This window comes from Protopterus annectens, chromosome 1.part1 (assembly GCF_019279795.1).
Source record: "Protopterus annectens isolate FY-2018-M chromosome 1.part1, PAN1.0, whole genome shotgun sequence".
Taxonomy (NCBI): Eukaryota; Metazoa; Chordata; order Ceratodontiformes; family Protopteridae; genus Protopterus; species Protopterus annectens.
The window spans coordinates 1,119,700,418-1,119,728,287 of NC_056726.1; the positions used below are offsets into that span (position 1 = coordinate 1,119,700,418).

The window sequence follows — 27,870 nt, forward strand, 5'->3', positions numbered from 1 at the left end:
GTTAGATTGTTGACTATTGCTACCAACTAATATGCAACACACCACAGAGCTTTAAAGAGGCCATGACTTTGTCTAACACGGAGAAGTGGGTCAAAGCTATGAAGGAGGAACTTAAGTCTTTAAAGGAAAACAACACATTCACACTCACCACACTGCCAGAAGATAAAAATGCAGTGTGTGTGTGTGTGTGTGTGGGGGGGGGGGGGGTCACTGTAAAAGACAATGCAGATAATACAGACACTTACAAAGCCAGATATGTGGCTAAAGGCTACAGTCAAGTTGCTGGTATAGACTAAAATGAAACATTTGCACCAACTGCAAGTATGGCATCTGTACGAAGTCTAATGCAGATGGCAGCTCAGTATGATTTAGAATTGCACCAGATGGATGTACAAACAGCCTATTTACATGCTCTTATTGACTGTGAGATGTATATGGAGCAATCTGAAGGCTTTGAAAATAAATCAAATAATGATGAAAAATTGGTTTGCAAACTGAATAAATCATTGTATGGATTGAAACAATCAGGACGTAATTGGAACAAAATATTGCACGGTTATCTTTGTAAAAAGGGTTTCGCCCAAAACCCGGTAGACCACTGTGTGTACACTAGACAGGCTGAAAATGAGAAAACAATTCTAATTATATGGGTTGACGATCTCATTATAGCAGCTAGTGACAATGAATCACTAAACGATGTAAAGGAAATGCTCAAAGCTAAGTTTAAAATGAAAGATCTGGGAAATCTAAGACATTTTCTAGGCATTGACTTACCCAGAATACTGGTGAAGTAAAGATGAACCAAAAGAGGTACATCACGAAAATTCTCATGAGATTTGGTATGCCTAATTGTAAAGTAAGAAGTACCCCTTCTGAACAAAAAACAAACTTCGAATGTGACAGTGAATCTACCGACCCAAGAAAATATTGTGAGCTTGTCGGTAGTTTGATATATGTTATGACAAGCACAAGACCTGATCTCAGCTGGATTGTAAGTAAACTTTCACAATATTTGTCACAACTGAGTGAATCAGTCTAGTGTAATTACCTCATTCATTTCTACCCAGTACAGGGAGAACATTTGAGAAGGCCAATCAGCTTAGTTTCTGCTACTCCTTTCTCTCTTTCCACTAAAAAAAAAAAAAAAAAAAAACAGTTTTTCTAAGCTTGTTTCCTGCCTTTCCTGTGGGTAGTCTAGCCTGGATATAGATTTGCTGTGTCCAGGACTATTTGTAGGCTTCTAGGGCCCAAGCCTTTCTGTGTTGGAGGAAAGCCTTCTAGCTTAATTTTGTTTCTTAGAACTAGCCAGTTTTTTGTTTCAGCACTTGTTCAGAACTTATTGTAAGCACTAAATAAGCTACAAATTACTACAGCACTCAACTTTCCTCACTGTCTAGAGGAAAACAGTTCCTAGTACTTAACAAATAAGCACCTATCCAGGCATGTCTAAGGGTCAGCCCCCAGTGTTTTCTCCTGTCTACCTAATGAATCTGGGCATCTTGGGGCAATGCAGTAATTGCCTCATGTACACAGACAATCCTCTCCTCCTACCACCCTACACTACAACCTGTGAGAGATGCACTTATATAGCCAAACTGGAAGCAAAGCTCTCTTCACCCAAGACTGGACTAGACAGTCAAGAGGAGAAGGTAAACACTTGCACCACACCACACTCAGCACATAGTCCCTCAAAACCTACACCACCAAAACACACACATAGAAACACAAAACACACACCTACATTCACGGAGGCTCTCAGTAAAAAGCTGCCCAAGCAACAGGGACCTCCAAAGCAGAAACACAAGCAACCTCCACCCCCCAACACAACCCAAATGACACATAGCCCACAAACTCAGTGCGCCACTCAACCACAGCCCATAAGGCATAACAACGTACCCAGCACTCTAGTCATAGGTGACTCTATAGTCAGGCACACTGATGATCCACTCACCAGGCTAAACAAGGAGAACGTTACTGTCAGCTGCCTGTCGGGTGCCAGGATCTGCCACATAACGCATGCACTCAGGTCACTCCACAACAAGTACAAATATGACTCTGTAATTGTCCATGTTGGTGTGAATGACCTGAGATGTACCTCCTTGGACTACATGAAAAGGGACATGGAGAAGCTGTCCGATCTTGTAGCCCAGGCAGGTATGACCCTAGTCCTGAGTAGCATCCTGCCATCACCCAGAATGATACCACAGTACAAGAACAAAATGATTGACTTCAACAATTGGCTAAGCTTCTGGTGTTGTTCTAAGGGGATCCAGTATCTGTCTGCCTGGGATGACATGATCGACAAGCCATGATGATTTGCCAGAGATGGCCTGCACCTGTCGCCCCTGGGACTCCGGATACTGGCTAAGGCTATAGCCACCCCTATAGTGCCTTTTTTAGGCAAGGTTCAAATGACAAATTCACCACCCTAACAGGTACAGGCAATAAGAATCTGAGGGTATTGCTACTCAATGCTAGAAGTCTAAACCTCAAAATGCACTCTCTCGAGGCACTCCTTAAAATGGAGAACATCGACATCTGTGCAGTGACAGAGACCTGGTTCAGGCCTCCAGAGAGTACCCCTGCATTACCAGGCTATAATTCATACCACACCTTTCGGCCACCTAACCTGGACCGAAACACTAAAGGTGGAGGCATGTCCATATTCATTAAGAATATCCACACCTCCAGGCTAGTTGCTCAGCATAATGCATCTGAGATTATCCAAGTGCAACTAACTCTGGTTAAGACCGCAATCCATATTGTAGCATGCTACAGATCCCCCCACCATACCCCAGGATTCCCACTCCTCATTTCTTAATACACTGGAAAATATCAGGGTACAACCTAACACCCTAATAATGAGCAATTTCAACTACCCTACCATTAACCGGGAAAACTACTCATGTACCAACTCTTGTGCTCAACGTTTTCTGGAATTCATAAATTCCAATGCCATGGAACAACTTATCCACACCCCCACCAGGGGCAGCAATATCCTAGACCTGGTTATTACCAACATGGGCAACCGGTGCTCCACACCAGAGGTCAATTCCTTGTTGGTCAGATCTGACCATAAGCTAATCACCCTAGACATCCACATCCTCCCCACCCCCATTAGGGAAACCACAGTAAAAAGTTTCTCCAAAGCCAACTTCACGCTTCTTAAGACAGAAGTGGCAAACTTCACGACACACATGCTGATGGACAATAGAGGTATGACTGCTGAATCCTACACAAATGCACTTTATAAGCACTTACATGAGTCCATGGATTGTGCAATCCCTAACAGAACCAAGATGCTATCCTCCAAAAAAAGGAAGCCAATCTGGTGGTCTCCTGCCATAAACAAACTCTACAACAGAAGAAAGAAACTGTTGCAAAAAAGAGTAAAATCCAATGATTGGAGAAACTCCCTCGTCAGCTTCAGTAAGAAGCTGAGATCCCTCATAAAATCCTCCAAAGCTAGTTATGAAAACAAAATTGCCACTGACTCTAAAGACAACCACAAAGCATTCTATAGCTATGTCAAGAATCTCAATGGCAACACTCAGATCTGCTCTGAGTTACAGCACAATGGCACTAAATATACAGAACTAACGGATATTGCCAACATCCTGGCAGATAGGTTCAGTGCTAACTTTACCCCTCTGTCATCCCCTAAAGGGCCCATCTCTATACCAGAAGAATGCAAAGTTCCTATAATCACGGCTGCACAGGTAAAAAACACACTATCCAAAGCCAAGAACACGGCATCCATGGGACCTGACGACATTCCAGGCTGTGTTCTACATAAACTACAGAATGAACTGGCACCCCACCTAAGTACCATGTTCAATCATAGCCTCACCTCAGGCTATGTGCCCACTGAATGGCGCACAGTAACAGTTATCCCACTCTACAAAGGGAGAGCCACCACAGACCCCGGAAACTACCGCCCCATTAGCTTAATGAGCCTGGTCTGCAAGGCTATGGAGCGTATCATCATGGAACATATAAACAATGACATTGGTAATCTCCAAACTCAGGACCCCACCCACTTTGGGTTTGTAAAAGGCAGATCATGTCTCCTAAACCTGATAGACTTCTTTGAAGCAGTCACCAAAGCCGTAGATGAGGGTAAGGTGGTTCACACAGCCTATCTAGATCTCGCCAAATCTTTTGACACCATCCCCCACTCTGGAATTATAGATAAATTCACTAAACTAGATATCAATCCCTATGTCACAAGATGGGTTGCCAACTGGCTCACTGACAGAACCCACACTGTGAAAGTAGCAGACTCCAAATCCAGCTTCAGACCAGTGACAAGTGGAGTACCACAGGGTTCAGTCCTGGGTCCTCTCCTGTTTGGTATCTACTTCTCTGAAGTACAGGCCAACACAGAAGGTCTTTGGCTAATGAAGTTCGCAGATAACTGCAAACTAGGAGCCATAATCAAAACTCCAAAAGATGTGGACATCCTACAAAAGGGCCTTGCTGAGACAGATGCCTGGTGTCAAAGCCATGACCTCAAGCTCAATGCCAAAAAGTGCATTGTCATTCCTTTTGGTAAAAACTCAGTACCCATGAACTGCCACATAGGTGGTAGTCTACTTAACACCGAAAGTGTGATAAGAGACCTTGGGACATAGGTGGATAGTAGTCTTTCCTTTGATAATCACATCGCCACAGTAGTCAGGAAATCCTTCTATGTGGCACACCTCATCACAAAAGGTTTCTCATCCAGGAAAAAGAGGTCATTGTTCCCCTCTACTTGTCACTCATTAGACCCATTATAGAGTACAATGCCCCTTTTGGTATGTACCTTACAAGACATCTACACCAACTGGAAAGGCCACAGAAATACCTCACAAAGAGGATTACCAGCCTCAAAGAAATGCCCTATGTAGACCATCTAAAAAAACTGCAGCTTTACTGTTGCATATAGCCTACTCAGAGGCGATCTCTGCCTAACACACAAAGCTATGTCAAACCCAGAGCTTTTAGACATGCTCCACTTAAAGAAATCCCAATCCCTACGAGCTACACGCTCTAGGGACCTAAACCTCGTCACCACAATAAACAGAATATGCTGGAGGGATAGATTCCTGTCCCAGAGACTTCCCATAATCTGGAACAAACTACCTATCTATATCAAACAAAGCTCCTCATTAGCACTGTTCAAGAAAAATCCTGATGATTGGATGGGAGATAGGAAATTCACCCCGGGGATCACTTCTGTGGCTCTGCTCAACAGTGGTACAGGAAAATAATTTTCTTGAGTGGCGAAAGCCAGGGTACCTTTGGCTAGGCTTATATAGGCAGTAGGGCCAATAGCCTAGTACCTACCTATGAACCTATCAGTTACAGTGCGATACTGAGTTCTTGTTTGTTTGAAAAAAAAAGACTTTTCTGTTTGCTTCAATATTTTGCATTTAATGTAATTTAATCTGTCAGTCTGATTGATTTTTTTTTATTTATTTATTTTTTTGAGATAGAAATCTGTTTCGAGTTTAGTCTTAGAACATAGCCCTTGCAGATTGATCTGAAATTTTCTGGCTGATTTTATGAGACTTCACCCCCTAAATTGACTATCCCAAGGGGTCCAATCCACTTGGGGAATTATTTAGCAGCATTAACAAACTGGCAGACCTTTACAAGATTTCCTTTTTTTCCACCCAGTTTTATGTTGTATGAACTATTCAATATCATAATCCTGTACAACCTCAAAGAACTTTCCCCAAACCCGTTTTGTGTGGTCTTGATGCTGGTCCCACAGTTGTGTCTTCTTCAGAAGTGTACTACATGATAATTCCAAGTGTCTTAGATAGTAATATCTGTGGTGCAAGAGGTAGTGCACTTGACTTTAGTCCTGAAGTCTCTGTGTTCTATTCCTGTCCAAGTTAGATCAACTGCTGCCACTACAGTGTAGCATATGGAGGGCGCTGTTATATGTCTGAAACCACGGTCCCATTTGTTTGAGTTTGTGGTAGCTCAGGTAGTAATAAAACATCTCATGTAACCTACTGGGAAGAATAGGGGTCCTTTTAATGCAACATACATTATTTGCAAACTGTATATAGTTACAGGCACTTATTTACACATTACTATTTCTTACTATTTATCATTTATCTTATCCTTATTGTTATTCTTCCATAACTGACCCCACTCCTTCTTCCACAACCATAATCTGAATTTTTGCAATATATCTGCCCAAATCCATCTCCCATTAAACACAATCTCATTCAGGTTTTCATTCTACACAACCTATATTACATAAAATAATCAGCCCTTCCCACATATTCTTTCTTCTTATTCTCGTTATAGTCATACATAATCATATTCACATCTATATTGTTTATGTAATTAATATTCTCAAAAATGTTTCTTCACACAACTTTTTCCTGAGTTTAATCACTCGTTACATTTCATAAAGGCACACTCTGCTGTCTCTTCCTCTCCACAAAATAAACAGACTCTTTCAACTTTACTTTTATATAGCATATTCGCATTCACTGGTAACTCATTTATTAGCCTTCTCCACAGGACATCCTGACAATTTACTATCTTGCTACACCACTTTTTCCTTACTTTAACAGGTTTATTCATTTCTTGTAGCAAAAGTTCCCATGGTTTTATAAAATAACATTGTTTCATCACATTATTATAACACATGCTTCTGTCTTTCTCTATATGTGTATTACTTGAAATCTGTTACTCAGTTTTACTAGAAAACCCCACTTGCTAAGTTACAAGAAGATGCTAGTGCCGAAACAGAAAGGGAAGAACACACAATGCATATATTACAGAGAAACAGAGCCCTGTCAGAAGATTCCAGGTACTGAAGTAATGTAGGAATTAGACAGAAATAGCTAGCAAAAAAATCTAATAGAAGAAAGGATGCCTGAACAATGTCAGGTGTTTTAGTCTGTAAAGTTAAACAGCACTGTCAGAAGCAGATACTATAAAAGGCAATGTTACTGAAGGGAAAGTAACAGAGCTGCTACAACCAAAAGTAGAATAAAGTCACAAGTATTAGCTGTCATTTGTAGAGGAATGAATATAACATTAAAAAACAGCTATACCTATATTCAAATGTGAAGCAATGCCGCGGTGGTACGGTGGTAGCATTGTTACCTCACAGCAAGAGGTTCTCCCGTTCGATTCTCAGAGTTGCTTGGGAGTGACTTCTGTGTGGAGTCTGCATGTCCTCCCCACAGTTGGGTAGCGTTCAAAAGACATGCGTGCGTAAATGGGTGTTCCTTCGTTGAAGGTTGGGCGTCGAGCTGGCACCTTGGCATTTCGTAAAAATCTACTGCCAATCATTAGCGGACCGGAGTTCCACTGTGGTGACCCCTTACCGGGAAAAAGCCGAAAAGACAAACAACCTATATTCAAAGGTGAAGACATTATACCATTTACTTCCTATTGGTATAATGATGGAAATCTACCTGCCCTGGCAAATTTAGAAATACATACTGAAAATCTTAACAAATCACAGTGGGATTATGATACATTATGCATGACAAGAGAACATATATTCAGATCAGAAGCAGATTCAAATTCTTGCATTGGCCACATCCATTACACATACTTTTAAGTTGAATGACAGCCTTATTTGAGGTCACCAAAGCAACGGATGAAGGCAAAATGGTTCATAATGCCTACCTTGATCTGACCAAGACATCAGAATACCCCACTTGGATATTGTTGACAAATTCAAAAGGTTAGATATAAACCCTTATGTCACCCAATGGATAGCCAGCCATTTCACAGACAGGACCCAGGAAGTTAGAATTAGGGTGTCCACCTCTACAAGGAAATTGGTCATCAGAGGAGTCCATCAAGGAGTCATTCTGAGGCCACTCCTTTTTGGCATTTTCTTCTCTGAAGTCAAGACCAATGTCAAGGGCCTCTGGCTGACCAAATTTGCAGACAATTGCAAATTAGGAGCAATCTTAGAATCCTAGCAGTAACACTAAAGTTCTTCAAGAATGGCTGGCACAAACAAATAACTGGTGTCAAAGCCATGCACTAAACGTAAATGCCAAGAAATAATAATAGTATCCTTTGGGAAGTCATCCACCCCGGTAACTACCAGATTGACAACACATGCCTAAGATTTGATCCAGAAGTCAGGTGCTTGGGAGCACATGTAGACAGTAGTCTTGTCTTCAACCATCATGTGTCTATGGGAGTGAGGAAATCATTCTGTGCTATACAACTTATAAACAAACATATTGCATTTAGGCCCAAGGAGGTCATTGTTTCACTCACTGTACTCAGCACTCATCAGACCTGTCATTGAGTACAATGTTCCCTTTGGCATGTACTTGGCCAAAAACATCCAACAAGTGGAATGTCCATTGTGACGATGCACCACTGGGCCAGTAATCAAGGTGCCTCAATCCTCACCTCTGGCAACAGTGGGGGACATACACTGAGAGGATAAGGTACACACACAGTATATACAGATGCAGCTCTCTGCATCAAGTGCAATTTCCCTTAACAACACACAGAGACCACAGTCAGTCTGGAGCTGGTTTCTCCCTCTTTCTCCAGATCCCCGATAAGACTCCCTACTGGCACAGCTATAGAGTTGATATCTCAGTTGATCGGCCAAGCCAAGACCTCTAGCACCTGCTCTGTCCAACCAGTGCTTTGTGCCCCTGCCCAAGTAGCTGACAAACTCACTCTTTGAGGTTTGATTTACACAGACAGACACAGACAGACACACACACACACACACACACACACACACACACACACACACACACACACACACACACACACACACACTTGGGAAAGGCTAGCACAGATTTACTAGCTATAACCCCTTTTGCTCAGACTATGAGGTAGTTATCACTGCCACCAGCCAGCTCTTTATCAGCTACTTTAAGGCCCTTGACAGAGGGTGTCCAATCTGACTGTGTAATGTTACTATTAATACAAATGGTAGTTTGACCAAGAACAAGGCTATTAGGAGTGACCTACACAGTGTCACCAAATAAATATGCAAGTACACTCAGAACTTAAATATCTTTTACAATGATCAGCCACAATAAAAGGTTTACATATATTTAATAATAGATAATAAAAAACAAGAAAATAGTATATAATCACAGTGACATCAGAGTTCAAAATCACAGGAAATATTTACAACAATATTGCAGGGCAGTCTCAAATAAGCAAAGGAACACATCTAAACTAAGCTTCACTATATTCCTGACTGAATCTAAGAGAATTATTATACCCTAGTTAACTTACTTACAGAGCAAGGCAGATGTGTGGTGAATGGGTCTTCTTGTCAGGTCCAAGACAGAATACAGAATGCTGTGTCTCACTAAGTGACCTCTCAAATTAATATCTCAAATATTACTGCTGGGCAAGCTTGCAGAATTACATCATTTCTTGTCATTTGACTTCTAGTGCCCAGGCCCAAAACAGCCATTGATGGCAGCTAGTAGCATTTAGCATCTACTTGTAAAAATACATAGACAAGGGCTTTTCCTCAGATCTTAGGCAGATCGTGAAACTCATAAAACAATTATCTTCCTACACATTTCAAAACTAGTGATTATTTCACCTTAAAGACGATACAGAAAACTTCTCAGCACAGACATTGTGTCTCCTTGCTGCCATAAAGTAATTTCATTTCAGCTACTTTTTAAAGTTTTGCTAGACTGAAGTTAACCTCCTGTATTCCAGTTTCCACTGTTAAAATGTGTACATTTAAACAGTTGCAATAGTGCATGTACATTTCTTTGCTATTCCAGTACAGCACACTGTACTTACATTTTAACTACAAGCACTCTACAAAACATCTCCTCAGCACAGTCTGTACAAACCATCTTATATGACATACAGTTCTAATACATTTGTAACACAAGCATCTTAGATAGATCATGTTGATATTCACAAATGACATATAATTATTTACAAAATTCTAGATAGCTGTGCTGGCAGGATCTCCCTTTGTCACATTTCTTCCACCTCAAAGACTCAAGCTAGTTTTTAAGTGACCCTTGAGAATCATTGCTTGAGAGCCATAAGCTTATCTGGAAACACCTTACCCCATTACCTGTCTTGAGAGCGCAACTGCATTGGCATTGCTAACTCCACTGCAGTGCTGTACTATCATATCATATGCCTGCAACCCTAGGCTCCATCTTAGTAAATTGGCATTTTGTTGGCTGGCTCGATGTAGCCATGTTAAGGGATTGTGGTCTGTTACTACATTGAATTTCCTTCCATACAGATAAGGCAGATCAGCCAAGTATCAGTTAAAACTATTCTTAATGGACATACAAGGAAAAAAGTGTATTCCCTACCCCCCCCCCTCTGTTATTGCAATTGCAATGTTTAATTTCCATCCTTACCTTGCTTCATTTCTTCCAGGACCATCCTCCCTTCCAGGTGTGGACTTACCTCCACATGGTAAGCCAAAAGTTTTTCTTTTGATTATTGGTGACCATTTGACAGAGATATGTATTTATCTGTATGTGTGAGGTGGGCGTAATGAGTGTGTGTATTGCTGTACCATCTGCAATAGTGTGACCAGTGTGACCAGTGTTAATTTATCATATAACCTGTTTTAAATATTTACTATAGTATCAATTTCATTCCTGTGTTTGTTGTTTATTATCACAGGTGGTCCTGAGTGTGGAAGTGTAGGACTCTTACCACCTGATGTCAGAGTATTGGTAAACTCTAATGATGATGGTGGGCAAGCAGGGGCACAGCCAGAGGGTGCAGAGGTTGAATCTGACACTGGGAATGACATTCAGCCACTCCCTGCATTTCTCTCAAACACAATCAGTAAGTCTATCCATACCTATTCCACTGAACCCTCAGATATCGGGCAGATGAAGGGTGACACACTTGATTAGTGTAGTGTGGTTACTGAGGATTCACTACTGGTTGACTTTGGCTATAGCCGAACTATAGGTGAAGTGTCACACAGAAGGGTTTATAGAGGTGCTCAGAGGAAGCCTGCTGTCCACTCAACACCTGATGCTGGTGTGTCATTACGTGGAGCTCAATGTATGTTTAGGGCCATCATGGCGGTACAGGCATGTTCCACTAGGGCCTTGGAGGACATGCTTAGGGTTGTAGATGTGGCACAGGCTGACCTTGTGGCTGATTCAATGCATCAGGTGAATGACACAATTTAATTTGCATTGTTTGTGATGGAATGTATGTTGGTAGGGGAACAGCATCCATGTGGATGTAGGTCATCAGTATCAGGTGATATTAGCCAAAATGGCCAAGCCTGATCATGCTCAAGTAGTGGCACTACTTCCATTGCCCCATCAGTAATTGAGATGTCCATACCCAAATGTGGTAGGCCATGGGGTTGTGGTCTCGAGTGTACTCATGAGGAGACCTCATCCAGCAGGCATCTGTCACATTCAGGTAACAGCAGCACATTTGGCCATGGGCAGGAATGTGGCAGTTCAACTTCTGACAGAGCCAGTTCTCATGGTTGGGGGTAATGACAATGAACTTTTACTTCTACCATGCACTGCTCACACCTGTCTGACATGCCAAGATGTAGAACTAGCACAGAGCTTAGCTGTGTTCTTGCAGACACTCACACCAATGTTTCACCTTGAGTGCAAATACAGTCACACACATGCATAATAGGTACATGGGTCATTCATGAGGTTCACAGTTCATTCTGTCTCAGTGGCCATTTGATAATTTATCTAAATTTCTGCCTACCTGTCTTTCTTACTCAGATTCACTCCTTAACTTTTGTATCAGCCTAGACCTCCTGTCCCCCCAACAACACCCTGCGGAAACGATAACTGTGCCATATTCCTGTTTTTTATCTTTTGGATTCAGGGATACATAATAAATTTGGGGTCTATATTATAAGCTTGAATAATTAAATGAGTGAACGCTCTTTAATTGACCCATTAAAATTGAAAGCACTAAATCCCGAACACACGGAACAGCGATTTTTTTTCCCAGGGAAAAATCACTGGGCCGTTTTCAGGACTTTGCCATTTCCTCCACTGTGGTGCGATCTTGAAGTTGGTATATTTAAGTAGGGGGTGTGAGGGCACAGCCCCCACATCAGGGGGGTGTGGGTGTTGAAGCTTCCCACTTTATTTTGTGTTTGGATATTTTTTTTTGTTTTTGCGGAGCAGTTCCGTGTGTTCAGGATTTAGTGCTTTTGATTTTAAAGGGTTGATTAAAGAGCCTTTGCTTTTTTAATCATTTGAGGTTAGAATATAGATCTGACTTTTGTCTGATGCCCAGGGTGCATAGCTGACCTAGTGCTAGTGCTTAGTATATCTGTGTTTGTGATGTTGTTTTGAAAATTTAACTGCTTTCTTACAGATTTTTGTACTGTGTGTATCTTCGATGCTTGAGGTCTATCAGTTGATAGAGAACACATCCATTGACATAAGTCAGTGTTTTCACATATTGATGACATTGCTGTAAAACTCACCCACCTTCATCTTAGGTGCATTAACAAGTAATAGTATGCAAGGATCTACTGTTCATTTGTATTCTTAGCCATTTATTTTCCTATTCCATGTTCAGCACTTACATTGATAGTCCAGCAGTTACAAATGTTTTACTTTGGGGCTGACTCTATGAAGCTAGCAGTACACAGCCATTACTTTTGTAAGTAAAGGTGTTAGCATTGTCTGGCATTAACTGTACTGTATATGTACATAGAATGAAAGTTGTACCTCCTTAGGTGGTGCGCATGTGTGCAATCCATTGCCTCTTGGCCAGGGTGAGGGCATATTGTGCATGCCTATGTCTAGCTACACCTGCAGCAGCTGGTGGTTCCCTGTCTGACTCCTCACCTCCATGTGGCTGTGGTGACCTTGCCATTGGTGGTGGGATGTGTGCCCCTTTCCCTTGGTGTTTCTGTTGAGGCTGTTTTCTCAGGATAATACTGTGAAGGATAGCACAGACAGTGAAAATTTCAGCACATGTTTGGTGATAGTAATGCATGGATCCCCCTGATGTATCCATGTACCAGAACCCTGAATTCAGCAGCTCAAATACATGCTCTATGATATTTCTTGCTCGAGCATGTGCCTCACTGTAATGTTCTTCAGTAGTAGTGTGTGCATTTCTGATGTGAGGCATCAGCCCTGGTTTAATTGCATATTCTGCAATACCCAGCAAAGGACCTTGTGAGAAATTCACCCTAGAAAAACTTGTGATAGAGTTGAGAGTCATACTAGATATGGGAGTCATGGTAACTGCTAGGGTTGCCAGCATACCCATTCAGGATGATTCCCTTAGTGCTACACATAACTTGGGAGTAATGGAGTGGAAGCCCTTTCTATTTATGTACACCCTTCCTTGTTCCCCAGATGGTGTTTTGATTTAAATGTGTGTGCAGTCTATGACACCCAGGACATCAGGGAATTGTGCTGCAGGCTAGAAATCCTGCATAGTTGTTGCTCTGTCCTCAGGTGTATGGGGAAAATGTATGAAGTCACTGGCATGTTGTAGCATAGTATTCAGGAATTGACGAAAGATCCTGGATGCTGATGCCTGTGACGGCCCCAGCATATCCGCTGTTGGTCTCTGGAAAGTGCTACACATACCTTTGCTTCCATGACTATTGGTTCCCCTCAGTTTGCCCTTGCTCTCAGTTCAGGATGACAGAGGTTGAAGAGTTCCTTCAGTGAGTCTCTTTCCAAACTGTAGTTCTCTACAATTTTCACCTCATGCAGACCATGAAAAGTTAAACAGGGTCTAAACAACCCTCTCTTCTTGGCCACAGATCTCTTAGTAGCAGCAGCATAGACATGAACCTGTTGCACAAACACATGCAGAAGAGCAACAGTGGCTTCTAATATCTTTTCCATGTAGAGTAGTTTCCATGGCTGTATTCCAGTTGGTTTTGGAACTTGAGGCCCAAACCTGCACTGAGTGTACACGATTGCTTTATAGCTTGTTGAATTTCTCTTCCATCTTGGATTAGTTGATTAGCATACAATTCAGCTACTTATGCTTTAATTAGCATGACACTATGTTTACCATGATTGCGCAGCTCTATATGGCGTGTAAAAATATTTTCTGAATTCAAATAGGCATGCGCACAGTTTTAGCGAGCTGTGTAGAATTTATTTTAATCTGACCCAGTAACTATTACATTTGCAGTATTCTGTGTATTCTGTAAACAACTCATGGTATCTCAGTAGCCACTCAAGTTATTTACTTATTATTTTACAAGTATTTATTTTACATTTGTTGACCGGATTTACCTGGCTGAGCAGATAGCCCTTTTTCAGCAGAGGCCCTGGGTTGGGATGAATGACACCTGCGAGTGGAAGGGAGAGGAGATTAGGGATAGGATGTGGAGTGGGAGTGCCAAGTAGATAGTATTTTGGTTTTCCTTTTGGGGGATTTGATTTCCAAGCAACTGACTTTATTTTTAGAGGAATGGAGTTTGATTTAGTAGATTTGAATTATCATGAATGAAAGAGGGGGTTGTGGGGAGACTGTGGGATAGATAGAGTTAGGTGACCTAAGGACAGGTTTGAGGGGAAAGCTGTAAGAGGAGAGGTTGTATAATATTGTAAGTGTGGAAGTCATTAGTAGTGCTAGAAGGAGGGGGACGGGCACTATGCTTAAATAGTAGAGGGACAGGGGATTATTGCAGGAGTGAAGGGGACAAAGGCTAAAATATGGTTAAGGAGTATGATCAAAGGTGTTATAGTTTGCTGGCATATGGAAGAGAGACTTTAAGATAAGTCAAATAGGTGGAGGAAGGTAGGGGTGATGAGTGGAGTGTCTGAGGGGATTGTAAGTGGAGGTTTGTGGTTAAAGGGAGGGGTTAAGGGAGAGGGGCAGACTGAGGGAGAGGATAAAGGAAATGATGTCAGGGGTGGGTGGGAATGGGGTGGGGTAGTGAAGTGGAGTGAGCTCAAGAGTAGCGAGGGCGAACTGAGCAGGCTGCCCCAGTTGGATGAGGTAAGTCCAGAAACAATCAATCAGTCAGTATAGATTTATGCAGGAGGGTATGCTAGACTAATAAGCTTAGGAACTGGTGAAGGTGGGATCCGAGCAGTGGAAGCAGAGAGTTTGAGCTCCTAAATGCAATATCTAGTTGACTGGGCAGGGACTTAGTGGGTAAAGTAGGTATTTCATTGTACAATAATAGAGTTGGGATAGTTTAGAGGTATCTTAGGGGAGTAGCTGAGGTGGGCCAGTTAGGTAAGTTGTCTTGCATAGGGTTTTAATGCCCTCTGGTGGGCAGTGAAAGGAAACTACTAATACTAAGATCAAAGGATAGGGAGGCGAACGCTTTCAGGGAGTTCTTGGCAAGTGTGCTAGCCCTAGTAGGGTCTGGGACACAGAAACTAAGTGTAAAGACTGTAAATTAAAATCTTTGAATTGGCAACAATTAGCAGTAACAGTTAATAAATACAAGACGTGGTCCACATTGTTTGCCAAGATATATGCTTCACATGCATTGCTTAAAGGCAGGCTTCTGCTTCTTTTAGAAGGTGTTAGGGAGCCTTTTCTGTTCTTCAGGACTTTAAGGTAGTGCCGTCCACAAACCAAGAGACTCTAGTCAATGGTGGGGGGTAGACTGGCACATGTTCTGGTAATGGTGCTGCTGTTTGTTTGCAGATTATACATGCAGCAGGGATGGTCCACTTCTGTAGATACGACCACCTGTAGCCAGATGCCTCTTGAATTCAAAGTAGAGAAACTGGAGTTCTTTCTGGCCATTGTATAGAAACACATCAAGATGGAAAGCAGCATCAGTGAATATAAACAAATGGATTAACAGATAGAGCTCACACACATATGCACGCTTACATCTCAACAGCTAAATACAAAATCTATAAAATAAAAAATATTATATAAAACATTAAACATTTTAAAGTTGGTTGACTCAAAACATATATACAAACAACAACCATTTTCAAGTTGGTACAGTAAAAGGATAAGAATTATTTACAGAGCATTAATTTGGCATTTAACATAAGATAGGTACAAGGACAGAATATGGAGTTAATAAGAACAACCAGTCTTGTTGGAGTTAGTGAGGATTTTACAGGTAGTATATAAAAAAAAGTATTTTAAGAATGAGTAAATGCTGAGGTGGTACAGCGGTAGCGTTGTTACCTCACAGCAAGAGGTTCTCTGTTTCGATTCTCAGCTTGGCTTGGGAGTGCCTTCTGTGTGGAATCTGCATGTCCTCCCCATCATTGGGTAGCGTTCGAAAGACATGCATGGATAAATGGGTGTGCCATCGTTGAAGGTTGGGCGTCGAGCTGGCACCTTGGTGTTTTGTAAAAATATACTGACAATCATTAGCAGACTGGAGTTCTGCTGTGGCGACCTCTTACCGGGAAAAAGCCAAAAGACAAACAACATTTTAAGAATGAGTAAACAGGTTCTGTTAGCAACTCTTTGTTCATAAAGCTGAGTGCCTTTATATAAGTCTAAAGAGTTCTGTCTATGCTACTTGGTTATCGGGATATTTAGGAAAAACATTATATAGACAACAATTAATATCTCTTTTTAGCACTAGAAAGAGGTCAAATATCATTACAGATGCATTTATCATTGTCTAAACTTTAAGATGAAATCTTTTAATACTTTGTATGTAGAATGGTTTGGGGATTATTAATGCAAAAATGAGCAATATTTGACACCTACAGGCATCAGTAGTCTGTAACTGCAGAAACACCTACAGTGTCACTTGGCTATAATGAGTGAACATAAATGAAAGCTCCAAAAACCAATTATCTTGCTGGCAAATAAAACTACTTTTTTTATTACTGCTGCATTATATGATTTGCATATAGCATATTTTATCCCATACAGCAAAAACTTAAAAGAATAGTCCAAAATATTAAGTACAACATCAAAGGAATAAGTAATTTTTGAATAAAAATTTCACAAAATGTAAATGAATGCTCAAAATATCATGCAGTAGAACATTAGAAACATTAACACATTTATCCTAATCTTTAATATTAGAAACTTTTCTACATACAAGTGTATAAGATATTTGAGAATTACAACTCGGATATTGGTTGCAAATTCTATTTTATTAATCAGGCTGAACCGTCATGTAATGCTGTTATACCCAGAACAGTTCATCTTCTAAAGCAGGATTCAGTTTCTTGATTCTTTGCTTTTGGTTACTTCGTCCTTTATCTTCTTATGACTACGCACCTCTGACTGACAAAGAAAACATATATCAATAAATGCAGCCTTTGTATTAAAATGTGACATTTTTATTTCTTATCAACTGGAAGTTCATTTTCAGTGATTTTTTTATTTATCTGCCTTTTGTTTCCTTCAGTTATTTTACTCAGTTAAAGAGAACATTGATCGTTTTGATTGTAAATCATTTGCACAGACAGTTTTGTGAAGTACTTTGATTATGTTATGATTTATTGACAATAAACATTCTTCAGCCTTGCTTTCATAAGCATGAAACAGTAAAATTGGGCTTTCAGGAATGGGAAACGAGCTTTATAAATAACTTAACATTTGATTTTGGTGGAGATGCATACTCTGAGATCTGTCTTCCTAGGGAGTGTGCCCACTTTACAATCCAAGTGAAATGAACTGCAAGATTCTCATCAAAAAATCAGCTCAGTAGTTTTGGAGTAACTGAACATAAAGTGTGAAGTAACAGAAAATAGAATATTCAAGTTTTAAATAAAAATCCTGTTCTTTCAAGGGAAATCTAATGACACTTTTGGCAGATTCACTGTAGCAAGTTCTGATGAGTATTGCTAGGGTGAAGAATAAGGCATCAACAAACACCAATTGTATGTGAAAACAGTATATAAAAGCTGTTTCAGTTAAAAGTTAAAATACACCAAAATGTATTAAATATACTTTAGAGTCATATGTTAAACAGTGGGCCAGATTCATGAACCCACTGTGACGTGGTACTTAGCTGTATACATGTCTCTGTACTTTCTGTACTTATGGAGCACCCTTACCGTTCATGGTCCTCCAATATGGAGACATGCAATACCACAAAGGGCAGTTCCTGTGGCCATGTGAAATGCTAATGAGGTATTCCTTGGGAGAGTTATAAGCTAGTTAGCCATGTGTCTCTCTCCTGTCCCCCCAAAGCCATCTACATGGCCATGCAATTCAAGGAAGAACTTAGACATGTAGATCAACATGGACATCCCCACCATGTTACTGTAGTGAACAAGGCCAATCGGTCTTGTTCAGCCATGAACACAGACAATGGAGGGGTACCAATAGACACCAGGGCTTACTGTAAAATGCCACAACACCACCTTCATCAAAATAGGATTGGGAGTTGAGTAACCACCAGACACCAGGGAGAAAAATGTGTAAAAATGATGTACTAGCACCACCTTTACAATAGGGACTGAGGGTAGAGTGATATGCACTAGCGCCACCTTTACTATAGGGACTGAGGGTAAAGTGATATGTACTAACACCACCTTTACTACAGGGAGTGGGGGTAGAGTCATATGTTCTAGCCCCACCTTTACTAGAGGGACTGAGGGTAGAGTGACATGTGCTAGCGCCACCATTACTATAGGACTGGTGATATGGTGATATGGACTGGCACCTAAGTTATTACTGGGATGGGGAGATACCATGGACACAAGGCAAAGAACAGCAGGACAGCAGGGAAACACTGGACATACCATGTGCCAAAGTAGCATCGACTGCAGTATAGAGATACAGGAAGACCAGTAGCGCACCAGGGAATAAATTGCCATGATGGCATCAATGTTACTGTAGGAACTGAGGGATGTGGGCAATAGGGATGAGTTTTTAAAGTGATGTAATGGCACCAATAATTCCATGATGAGAATGGACCCCATTCCTAAGTCAAAGTATGATTAAAATTCATGAAATTAGTATAGTTTTAATCTTTGTTGTTAGACAAAAGTGCTCTTTGCAGTTCCCACAGTGTGCCCAGACTTGACACCTTCTGTAATTCATATGGTGTTACATGAATCGGTTGCATATCTCAAGAAGACTGTAATTTTTTTTATGAGATTCGTTGAGCGTACTAGTATTAGAAATGAATGGGTATCCTTCTTCCACACTGCTCTCATTTCTGCCTGCAAATACTTGTATTTTATGACTTTCTGTCGCTCTCTCTCTCTATGCATAAGCCACTGTAATCACTGTGTAATGATTTCAAGGATTACATGATGATGGCAGCATTCTGTAGTTGATGTTGTATCAGATCTACTATAACAATAGAGCCTAACAAACTTGTTATGAACCTCTTTGTCATCAGTGTGGTGCACAACAATTTTGTTTTTTTTTTCCTTATTTTAAAATGCAGACAACACTCATTGTACTATATTCCCTTATATGTGAATCACCATTTGGGAAAATTTTCAGCAGTGTTTTGTGATTTGTACTGCTGATTCAGAAAATTAGTATTTGTTGGCATTGTTAAAAAAATGATTATCCAAAAAACATCTAAATCATAACATGTGACCAACAATGAACAAGACTAGTTTACTGAAGAACAAGGCAAACTATTGGTACTACAGTGTGATTTTTTTGAACATGTATTATCATTCACTGATTAAATTAAAGTAACATTAAGACAGACAAGTTGTTTCATACCTGCACAAGTGACTCCAGCATCTTCAAAGTGAGCGCAGTTGTGCTGCAGAAGTGGACGGGCTGAACACCCTGAAAGATGAGATTCATTCCCTCTGCACTGGACGTCATCCAAAGTAATAGGACCTGAACCCATCCCAAAATATGCATTCCCTACAGCAGAAACAGCCTGTCCACAACCAACTTCTCTGCAGACCACTCTGGCATCATTTATATCCCATAAGTCATCACACACAGTACCCCACTGTGAGTTGTAATAAATCTCAACTCGACCAGAACAGCGATTGGTTCCATTCACAAGACGTAATGGTAAGGAAATGTTCCCTGCTGCCAAAGAAAAAAAAGAAAAATGTTAATGTACATGATATCATTTATCATGATATAATGTAATTTCTCCACTTTTAGGGATCTAAAATAGTATACTGAACTTTTGTAATGCAGTAACAAAAAAATAACAAAATGGTATAACAGAACTATGACAAAACTCTCTCAGAGTATTTGCATGAAACATGAATACCAGTGAACTATACGAATATTTTTGCATGGGAGAAATTAGTAAATGATTTTTTAAGTCATTCTAAACTATTATACTTTCACTATTCATATGACATACTAACTGAGAATACTAGGATTACTTACATAATTGTATTATATTTGTGGTATCCTCACTTATAGATCTATTACATTTAGTTCATATTACCTCACATTTGCAGCTGTGCAACTGTTTGGCATTTGTTTTGCATTAAGTATTCTGGGTCTTCCCCCACCCCCATAAAATCTATGGTGAACTGTATACTTGGCCAGTTAACAAATGAAGATAATTAAATTGAGTGTCCAACTATTAACCAATTTCTTATGTGTGTAGGATAGATTACATTCACAAATAGCACTAGATTTACATAATCTCAGATATATGCTGTCTTGTACACAAATAGATAACGAACCAGAATGTTCTAAATAATACCATTACAATTAAATAAAAATGTTCTCATGATCCATGTTCTCCTAGCTAGAGGATGCATCACAGTTTATAGCTAAAGTGGTTGGCCTATACTACTCTTCCCATGATAGGCACCATCTGACACTGTATTGTTAGGTGAGTTTGGTGTGAAAACAATCAGCATGCTTTGGGGAGCTGAAAATATTTTGTGATTATTTTTTTAATTTTTCTAGTATTTTCCATGAGAAGATAAGTCTTGGATCTACTATAAACTTGAAAGAGCTTCTATCTCTAATTGTATAATGAATTTATGGTGTGGACCACCAGAGTGGTTTGTTCTTGAATTTTCTGTGATACTTCACTCTAGTGAGACTGCTTGCTCTCACCCTTTTTCTAAGTGGGTGTAGACTTTCTTTGTGATGCAAGTTGCTGCTTCAAGGTCAAGTGTTGTAAAGTCATAAGTGATGTTTAATATTTTGTCATACAGAAGGATGAGCCTGGTACTTAAATTCTTTTTATATTTAACTGTGTTTTCTGTAGGGACTTTCAGGGAGTTTAAAGGAGAAGGTCTCAACTTTGAGGCCAGACTTCATTAGTAAAGGAAATACCAGATGAGTTGTGCAAGAAGCAGCCATATTTTAAGAATCAGGACAAGAATGCTGTGTAGTCTAGTTAGTTTGCTTATGAACTGCTCAAAGAAGTTTTTGTTTATAATGTCTAAAAATGTTGGGTCATAACTTACTATGGAGTAAATTTGCTCAGACTAACACCTTATAGAACATATACATGATGTGGATAAGTGCTCTGGTTTTAGCTCAGGCATAATCTTCTTAGTTTTTTAGAGGCTTTGGAAGTGATTGTCTTACAGCTTTTAGTATAAGAATTCTATTGTGATTAGTGAGGGATCCCAACATTGTTGAGGGACTAGGTGATTGCTCCCAATTTACAATCATCAACAAAGTTGGCCAGCCACAGCTGTATAAGTTTGCTTCGACTTCTGAGAAATAATGTCTGAACAGAAAGGGGCCCAGCAAAGAATCCTGTGGTATGCCACTAGTGACTTTTCTTTTGCTACAGTTGAAGTCATTTGGCTACTCATCCTGGTAGTGTAGGGGTTACTTCCCAAATGGGAGGGTTTCTCTATAATACCTGAGTGGAGGGTTGTGTCAAATGCCTTAGCTAGGTCAAGATAGGTGGTATGCACTGTCTTTCCCTCATCTAGGGCTTTGGTGACTTTTTTGAATAAGTTAACAATGCTTAACATGCATGATTTACCTTTAATGAATCTGAGCTGAGTTGGGTCCAGAGTTTGGAGATTACCTATGTCCCTGTTAATAAAGTCCATAATGATTCTTTCCATGGCCCTGTAGATGAGACTAGTCAAGATTATGGGTCTATAAATTCCCAGGTCTGTTGATTGTCCCCCTTTGTGCAGAAGGATTACTGTTGCTGTCCTCCATTCTGCCGAAATATAGCAGGTTTACAGGCTGTGCTTAAACAGGAATCCAAGTAGGTCTGCTATGTCATGTTTTAAGATGTTTAAAAGGCAACATGAGATGTTGCCTGGTCTCATTGATGCCGCACTTTTGGCCTTGGAGAGCACTGACATGACCTGCTCTCTGGAGTTATAGGCTGAGGAATGGTGGCAGGTATACTTTGGTGGATGACTGGAGGGGAGAGAGGGGTGAAGTTTGCTCCTAATCTGTCAGCTAGCAGGTTGGCTATTACCTCCATCTGAGTATGGGTGGTGCCATCCACAACCATTTCAGTGCATAGATGGGGATTCCCTTTTAGATTTTGGATGCAGTTAAAGAACACCTTGTGATTACCCTTAGCTAGGGAGGGCATTTTTTCTTAACAATTAGCTTTAGAGGTAGTTTGTCTTTCAAAAAATTCTTAAGCATTTTTGAGCTTGATTGGGGTATCTGGTCTTATATTTACATCAAACAAGACACCTGACAGGCAGCTAAATGTAACCCGCTCCTTATCTAGCCTGGTGAGGGGAATATCTGTTTTCTCACAACAGAGTCATCTATGAACAGTACATTAGATTTTGTTGTGTTACACCTTGCGAGCTTATTTGTTGAGGTACTGGTGTTTGTGTGTGTTATGCGTTGTGGTTGTTTTTTGCATTGTTATGTGTGTAAGTGGTTTCCACTGGGGAGGCCTCTGATCTTTTGATAAGTTACTAGTGAGCATCTCTGTATATGTGGGCTTATGTCTCATGTCCTTATGTACAATGGGAAGTGTGTGTGTGCTGACAACCTGTTTGGCATTCAATTTGTCCTTATGTGAGAGTCTCGACTCCAGTTTCATAGTTTAACTATATCTTTGACTTAAAGTATTTATTTGTTTCAGGAGTGAAAGGTTTTCAGTGTACATGAGACAACTGCTACATTTCCTCAGGATGTCCATGTCTATCAGGATGGCCAGAGAGATTATGGGAAACTGCCTGTCCATGATAGCAGGCTCTTACTGTCTGTTTTATTATGGAAGGAAATTGGTTAATTTGACAGGAATGTGTTGGTAGCACCAAGACTACAAGGGGGCCTCTACTTTGTGTAGACTAAGGTTGAGCAAAAACGCAATGCTGCTCAGTGTGCAAGTTGCTACAAGAGTAGGCAAAAGGCTTGGAAGGGTTTCACTGACAGCTGTCTAGGGAAAACCGAGCTTCTAGGCTTTTACATTTCTACAGGGCACTGCTAACAACCACTGACTGAAGATCAGAATAATGCAAATGCGAGGCTTAAATATGAGCAAAGAGAAGAACGTTTTAACCGAACTACCAATCAGGAAAGAAAACAATGAGTCTTTCACCAGCAACTAACAGATAGAAAGCAATAAAGTGCAATTAACTACTTAAAACAGCAGACTGTACAGGTTTTTTTGAAACTGCTGAACTACTGTCACAGTATATGAGAAGTACAAAAAATACTTAGGTTCATAGGTTCATAGGTAAGTACTAGGCTATCTGCCCGAGGGCATCTATAAGCCTAGCCAGAATGTGTTGGCTTTCGCCGCCCCCTTAGATTAATTCCCTGTGCCTTGGTCCAGCAGAGCCATTAGTTCCCTGTGCCTCTGTCTAGCAGAGCCACTGCAGTGATCCGCTAGGTAAATTTTCTGTTTCTCATCCACTCGTCAAGGTTTCTCCTGAAGAGCGTTAGTGAGGAGCTCTACCTAATGTAGACTGGAATCCTGTTCCAAAGCATGGGGAGTCTCTGGGGCAGGAATCTATCCCTCCAGCACGTCCTATTTATCACTGAGGTGAAGTTTAGATCCCTAGAGCGTGTCATACCTGTCAACCTAGAAACATCAAAAATCTGAACAAGGCCCATGAAAAATAGGTACAAATCTGTACGCTGATTAACGAAAAATTTGCATGCATACTTACACGACCCCACCCACCCCAATGGAATTGTGGGATACCACCTTTCAAAAGCAAACTGAAGAACACAACCAAAATACAGCACCAGAGCCCCCCTGCAGAGATTCTAATGTCCCATTACCTGGCTATTTCACCCCATTTACCATAAACACAAATGTGTGCAAACTGCTTTACTTCTACAATGATAATTTGGAATTTATTTTTACATTTTATAGCACAATGCACAAACACTAATAGATGATATCTGCTAAACAAAGCAATACTGTCTCACAATGAAAAGAGACTTGGCATTAAAACTTCTCTGCCCTTGAAACTCACATTCATTGACAGCATTGAAACCCACACCACATCCAAAGAAAATGCATCTGGCCAGTGGTGGATAAAGATTACCTTTGGGCTGCTTTCAAATCATAGGCCCCTTGCACACAAAACGAAAGATATACATGCGTTCTTTGACACAGCTTCCTGACTTTATTAAATTATATTCCTTGTACAATACAGCACTCTTGTTAGACTTGTTAGAGAGCATTTTAAATTTTTAAACATTTTTCTAGTAGGCAATGAAACAAAATGCATGAACCAATAATGACAAAACTGCCCTCCCTATTTAGAACATTTCCATCATAAAAGTTTACTTCTACACACACACACACACACACACTATATATATATATATATATATATATATATATATATATATATATATATATATATATATATATATATATGTGTGTATATATAAAATGACAGTGTGAGCCATAGGCATCTTGCACAGCTTTTTGCACTTATTTTCAATTTCACTTTTTTTTGTGGGGGCAAAAGTCCAGAAACCAGGGACACATTTTAAACATTGCTTGTATAATTTTGGAAAGTTACTTGAATAAAATGTTGTGCTACCACCATGCATTTCACTGCCAGGTCTTGAACCCAGGACACTACACTCAGAGCAACATACCACTAAGCCAAATCACCACTTTCCTGAAAGACAGGAATACTGAAACTTAAATGGCTATCATTTAGTGAATTCACTTCTCACTTCTCACCATAGCTCTCAACGTCTTAGCACAAAATACCTGGACAAAGCCAATAATGGGGGAATACTGCCCCAAAATAGGGACACATTTCAAATACTGATCTTATAAACTTAGAAAATTGCTAGAATAATAGGTTTTGTGTTAATATTTATTTTATGAAGAATATGAAGTCTGAAATTTAAATGTCTGGCATTATTTACTGAATTAAATTCTTCAGTGATTTGCCAAAAAAGCCTGAAAACCACAGATTTAATGAGGAGCAGAACAAAAATACGACTCATAAATTCACAAGTGGTGGTGGCTAGTGACTTTTTACCTGTACCCAAGGTACAGGGTTTAAGTTGGGGCATTTTCACACACACACACATATACACAGTCACAACTTAAGAAATACAGTATCACAGAGATGTGGAAAACAGACTATTAGGATCCATTATTTTGTAATGGATGACAAATATATTTTCTATTTATAAGTACATATTTTAAGTGCATAAGCTAAATGTTGAAAGTTAAAGATAACATCTCATTCTGGCAATGGGACATAATCACCTTGTAGATGGCTATCAAAGGTATTTCTGTTTGCAGTCTGCTATTGAGAACAAACTTTTCTGTTGCTCTTTTGATTGTAGCCCTGAAGTTTTTTTTTCTTAAGATCTCATTTTTTTCATAACGATTCCCTTATTGTTCGTACGTCCTGTACACGGTATGCCTGAGAGCAGTCTTAACCAGTGTATCCCTATATTCAGCCTTTACTCTATTCTCAGTAACATCTGGCCACTGTTGGAATTGCCTGTATTTAGTATCAGTGAGCTTGCTAATAGGAAACACTCTGCAAGAGGCTTAAAAGAAAGCAGCAGGCCATTTGTAATGTCATTTGTGATGTGAGTCGATTACATAATTGAAAAACTGGCAAGCCTAACTTGAATGACTTGGAAGAAACCCCTCATTTTCTAGGTCCAGCAGGCTGTTCTACACACGCACACACACAAACGCACGCACGCACGCATGAACGCACGCACTCACATGCGCACACACGCATGCACACACCCACGCACACACTCACACACGCACGCACACACATGCACACTTTCTCTGTTGAAGTGAAAACAGTACCTTGCAACAGTTATTTTGCTGGTCCTATAAACTCTCCTTGCCGTACAGACACTCAGAAATAACCTCGCTGTTCTTTGCAGGAAAAAAAAAATAAACTCCTTCCATTCTTATAGCATAAATTCTCCGTTCCTTCCTCGTAAGTGTTCCTTGCAGAAAAACAGCTTAAAAATGCATACAATCTATGAGTTTACTATTTATTGTTAACACCATAACAATTTATTTTCTTCTACTTACTGAGTATTAGACAACTTTTGCATGACAAGTAAGTTCTAAGGCTAGTCCTAGATTGACTACATGTTTGGATATATATTTATCACATATAAAAGTGTACAGCTCAACAATTAAACAGTCGAATTTAAATCACTTCTGAGCAGTAACTATCCCAAAGTCTGATCAAGACAGCAGACAGCTGCGGCTAAATAACAATTGCTACCAGCATATTTAATAGTATCTCACAGATGTAAAAAAATCATGTAACTGCACAGTTACCATGTAACTGGGATGGTCAATACTTCATATATAATCACCTGACATTGCTTTTTATATACAGTCTAAGGAATGAACACCTTCTAAAATAAGAGCTTGCATTTTCTCCATGGCAGCTTCCTCCATTCTTGTGCAGAAACCTCATTCTCGCCGGAAAGCTCATTCAAACAGCATAAACTCCCTCCGTTTTCACTGGAAAGCTCATTCTCTCCAGTCTCCATTCAAACAGCTGGAAAGCTCAGTTCTGACAGGCTGATGGAGCTGACGTCATCGTGCACGCAATGATGTCAGCTCAAAATGCACGGAAGAAGAAAAAATGAAAAAACAAAGCTGGAAAGCTGGAAGAAAATCAGAAATGAAGGGGTGCCACTTGGGAATTGTGGCACCCCATCATTTGGACACCAAAACTCATTGTTTACCGAGTTATTCGGTACGGTTGGGAGGTCTGGAGCATGTGAGTCTTGGGGATTTGTTTTTTTTTAGGTGGAGAATGTCCATCAATTCTGGGTTGGACATGGCCTTGTATGTCAGGCAGAGATCACCTCTCTGTAAGCGGTATGCGACCGAGTATAGCTGGAGTTTCTTCAGTCGGGCTGCATAGGGCATCTGTTTGAGGCTAGTAAGCCTCTTGGTGAGGTACTTCTGTGTTCTTTCCAGCTGTTGCAGGTGTCTTGTAAGGTACATCCCAAATGGGGCATTGTACTCCATGATGGGTCTGATGAGTGATGAGTAGAGGGGCACAATAACCTCTTTTGTTCTAGATATGAACCCTTTTGTGATTAGGCGGGCAACATAGAAGGATTTTCTAACCACCTTGGCAATATGATTATCAAAGGAGAGATTACTATCTACTTGGGTCCCCAGATCCCATCTTACATTTTCTGTATTTAGGGGACTACCACGTATGTGGTAGTTCGTGGGTACTTTGTTTTTTCCAAAGGGGATGACTATGCACTTTTTGGCATTTAGCTTGAGGCCATGATTTTGACACCAGATATCTGTCTCAGTGAGACCCTTCTGGAGGATGTCGGTATCAGCTGGAGAGTCAATTATTGCCCCCAGTTTGCAGCTGTCTGTGAACTTGGTCAGCCATAGTCCTCCTGTGCTTGCCTGTACCTCTGAGAAGTATATACCGAACAGAAGGGGTCCCAGGACTGAGCCCTGGGGGATGCCACTTGTAACTGGTTTAGACTCGGACCTAAAGCCTGCAACTCTCACCGTGCGGGTTCTGTCTGTGAGCCATTTGGCAACCCATCTTGTGATGTAGGGGTTTATGTTCAGGCTGGTGAGCTTGACTATAGTATCAGAATGGGGAATGATGTTGAAAGCCTTTGCGACAT

General features: G+C 40.4%; 1 protein-coding gene across 1 annotated transcript in view; it reads right to left on the reverse strand.

The window, feature by feature from the left end:
• Positions 1-27,870, reverse strand: part of LOC122815615 (deleted in malignant brain tumors 1 protein-like) — a 949,251-nt gene that overhangs the window by 763,353 nt on the left and 158,028 nt on the right. The window contains 1 exon segment of the mRNA XM_044088272.1: positions 19,576-19,899. Coding sequence (XP_043944207.1) covers positions 19,576-19,899 — 324 coding nt within the window.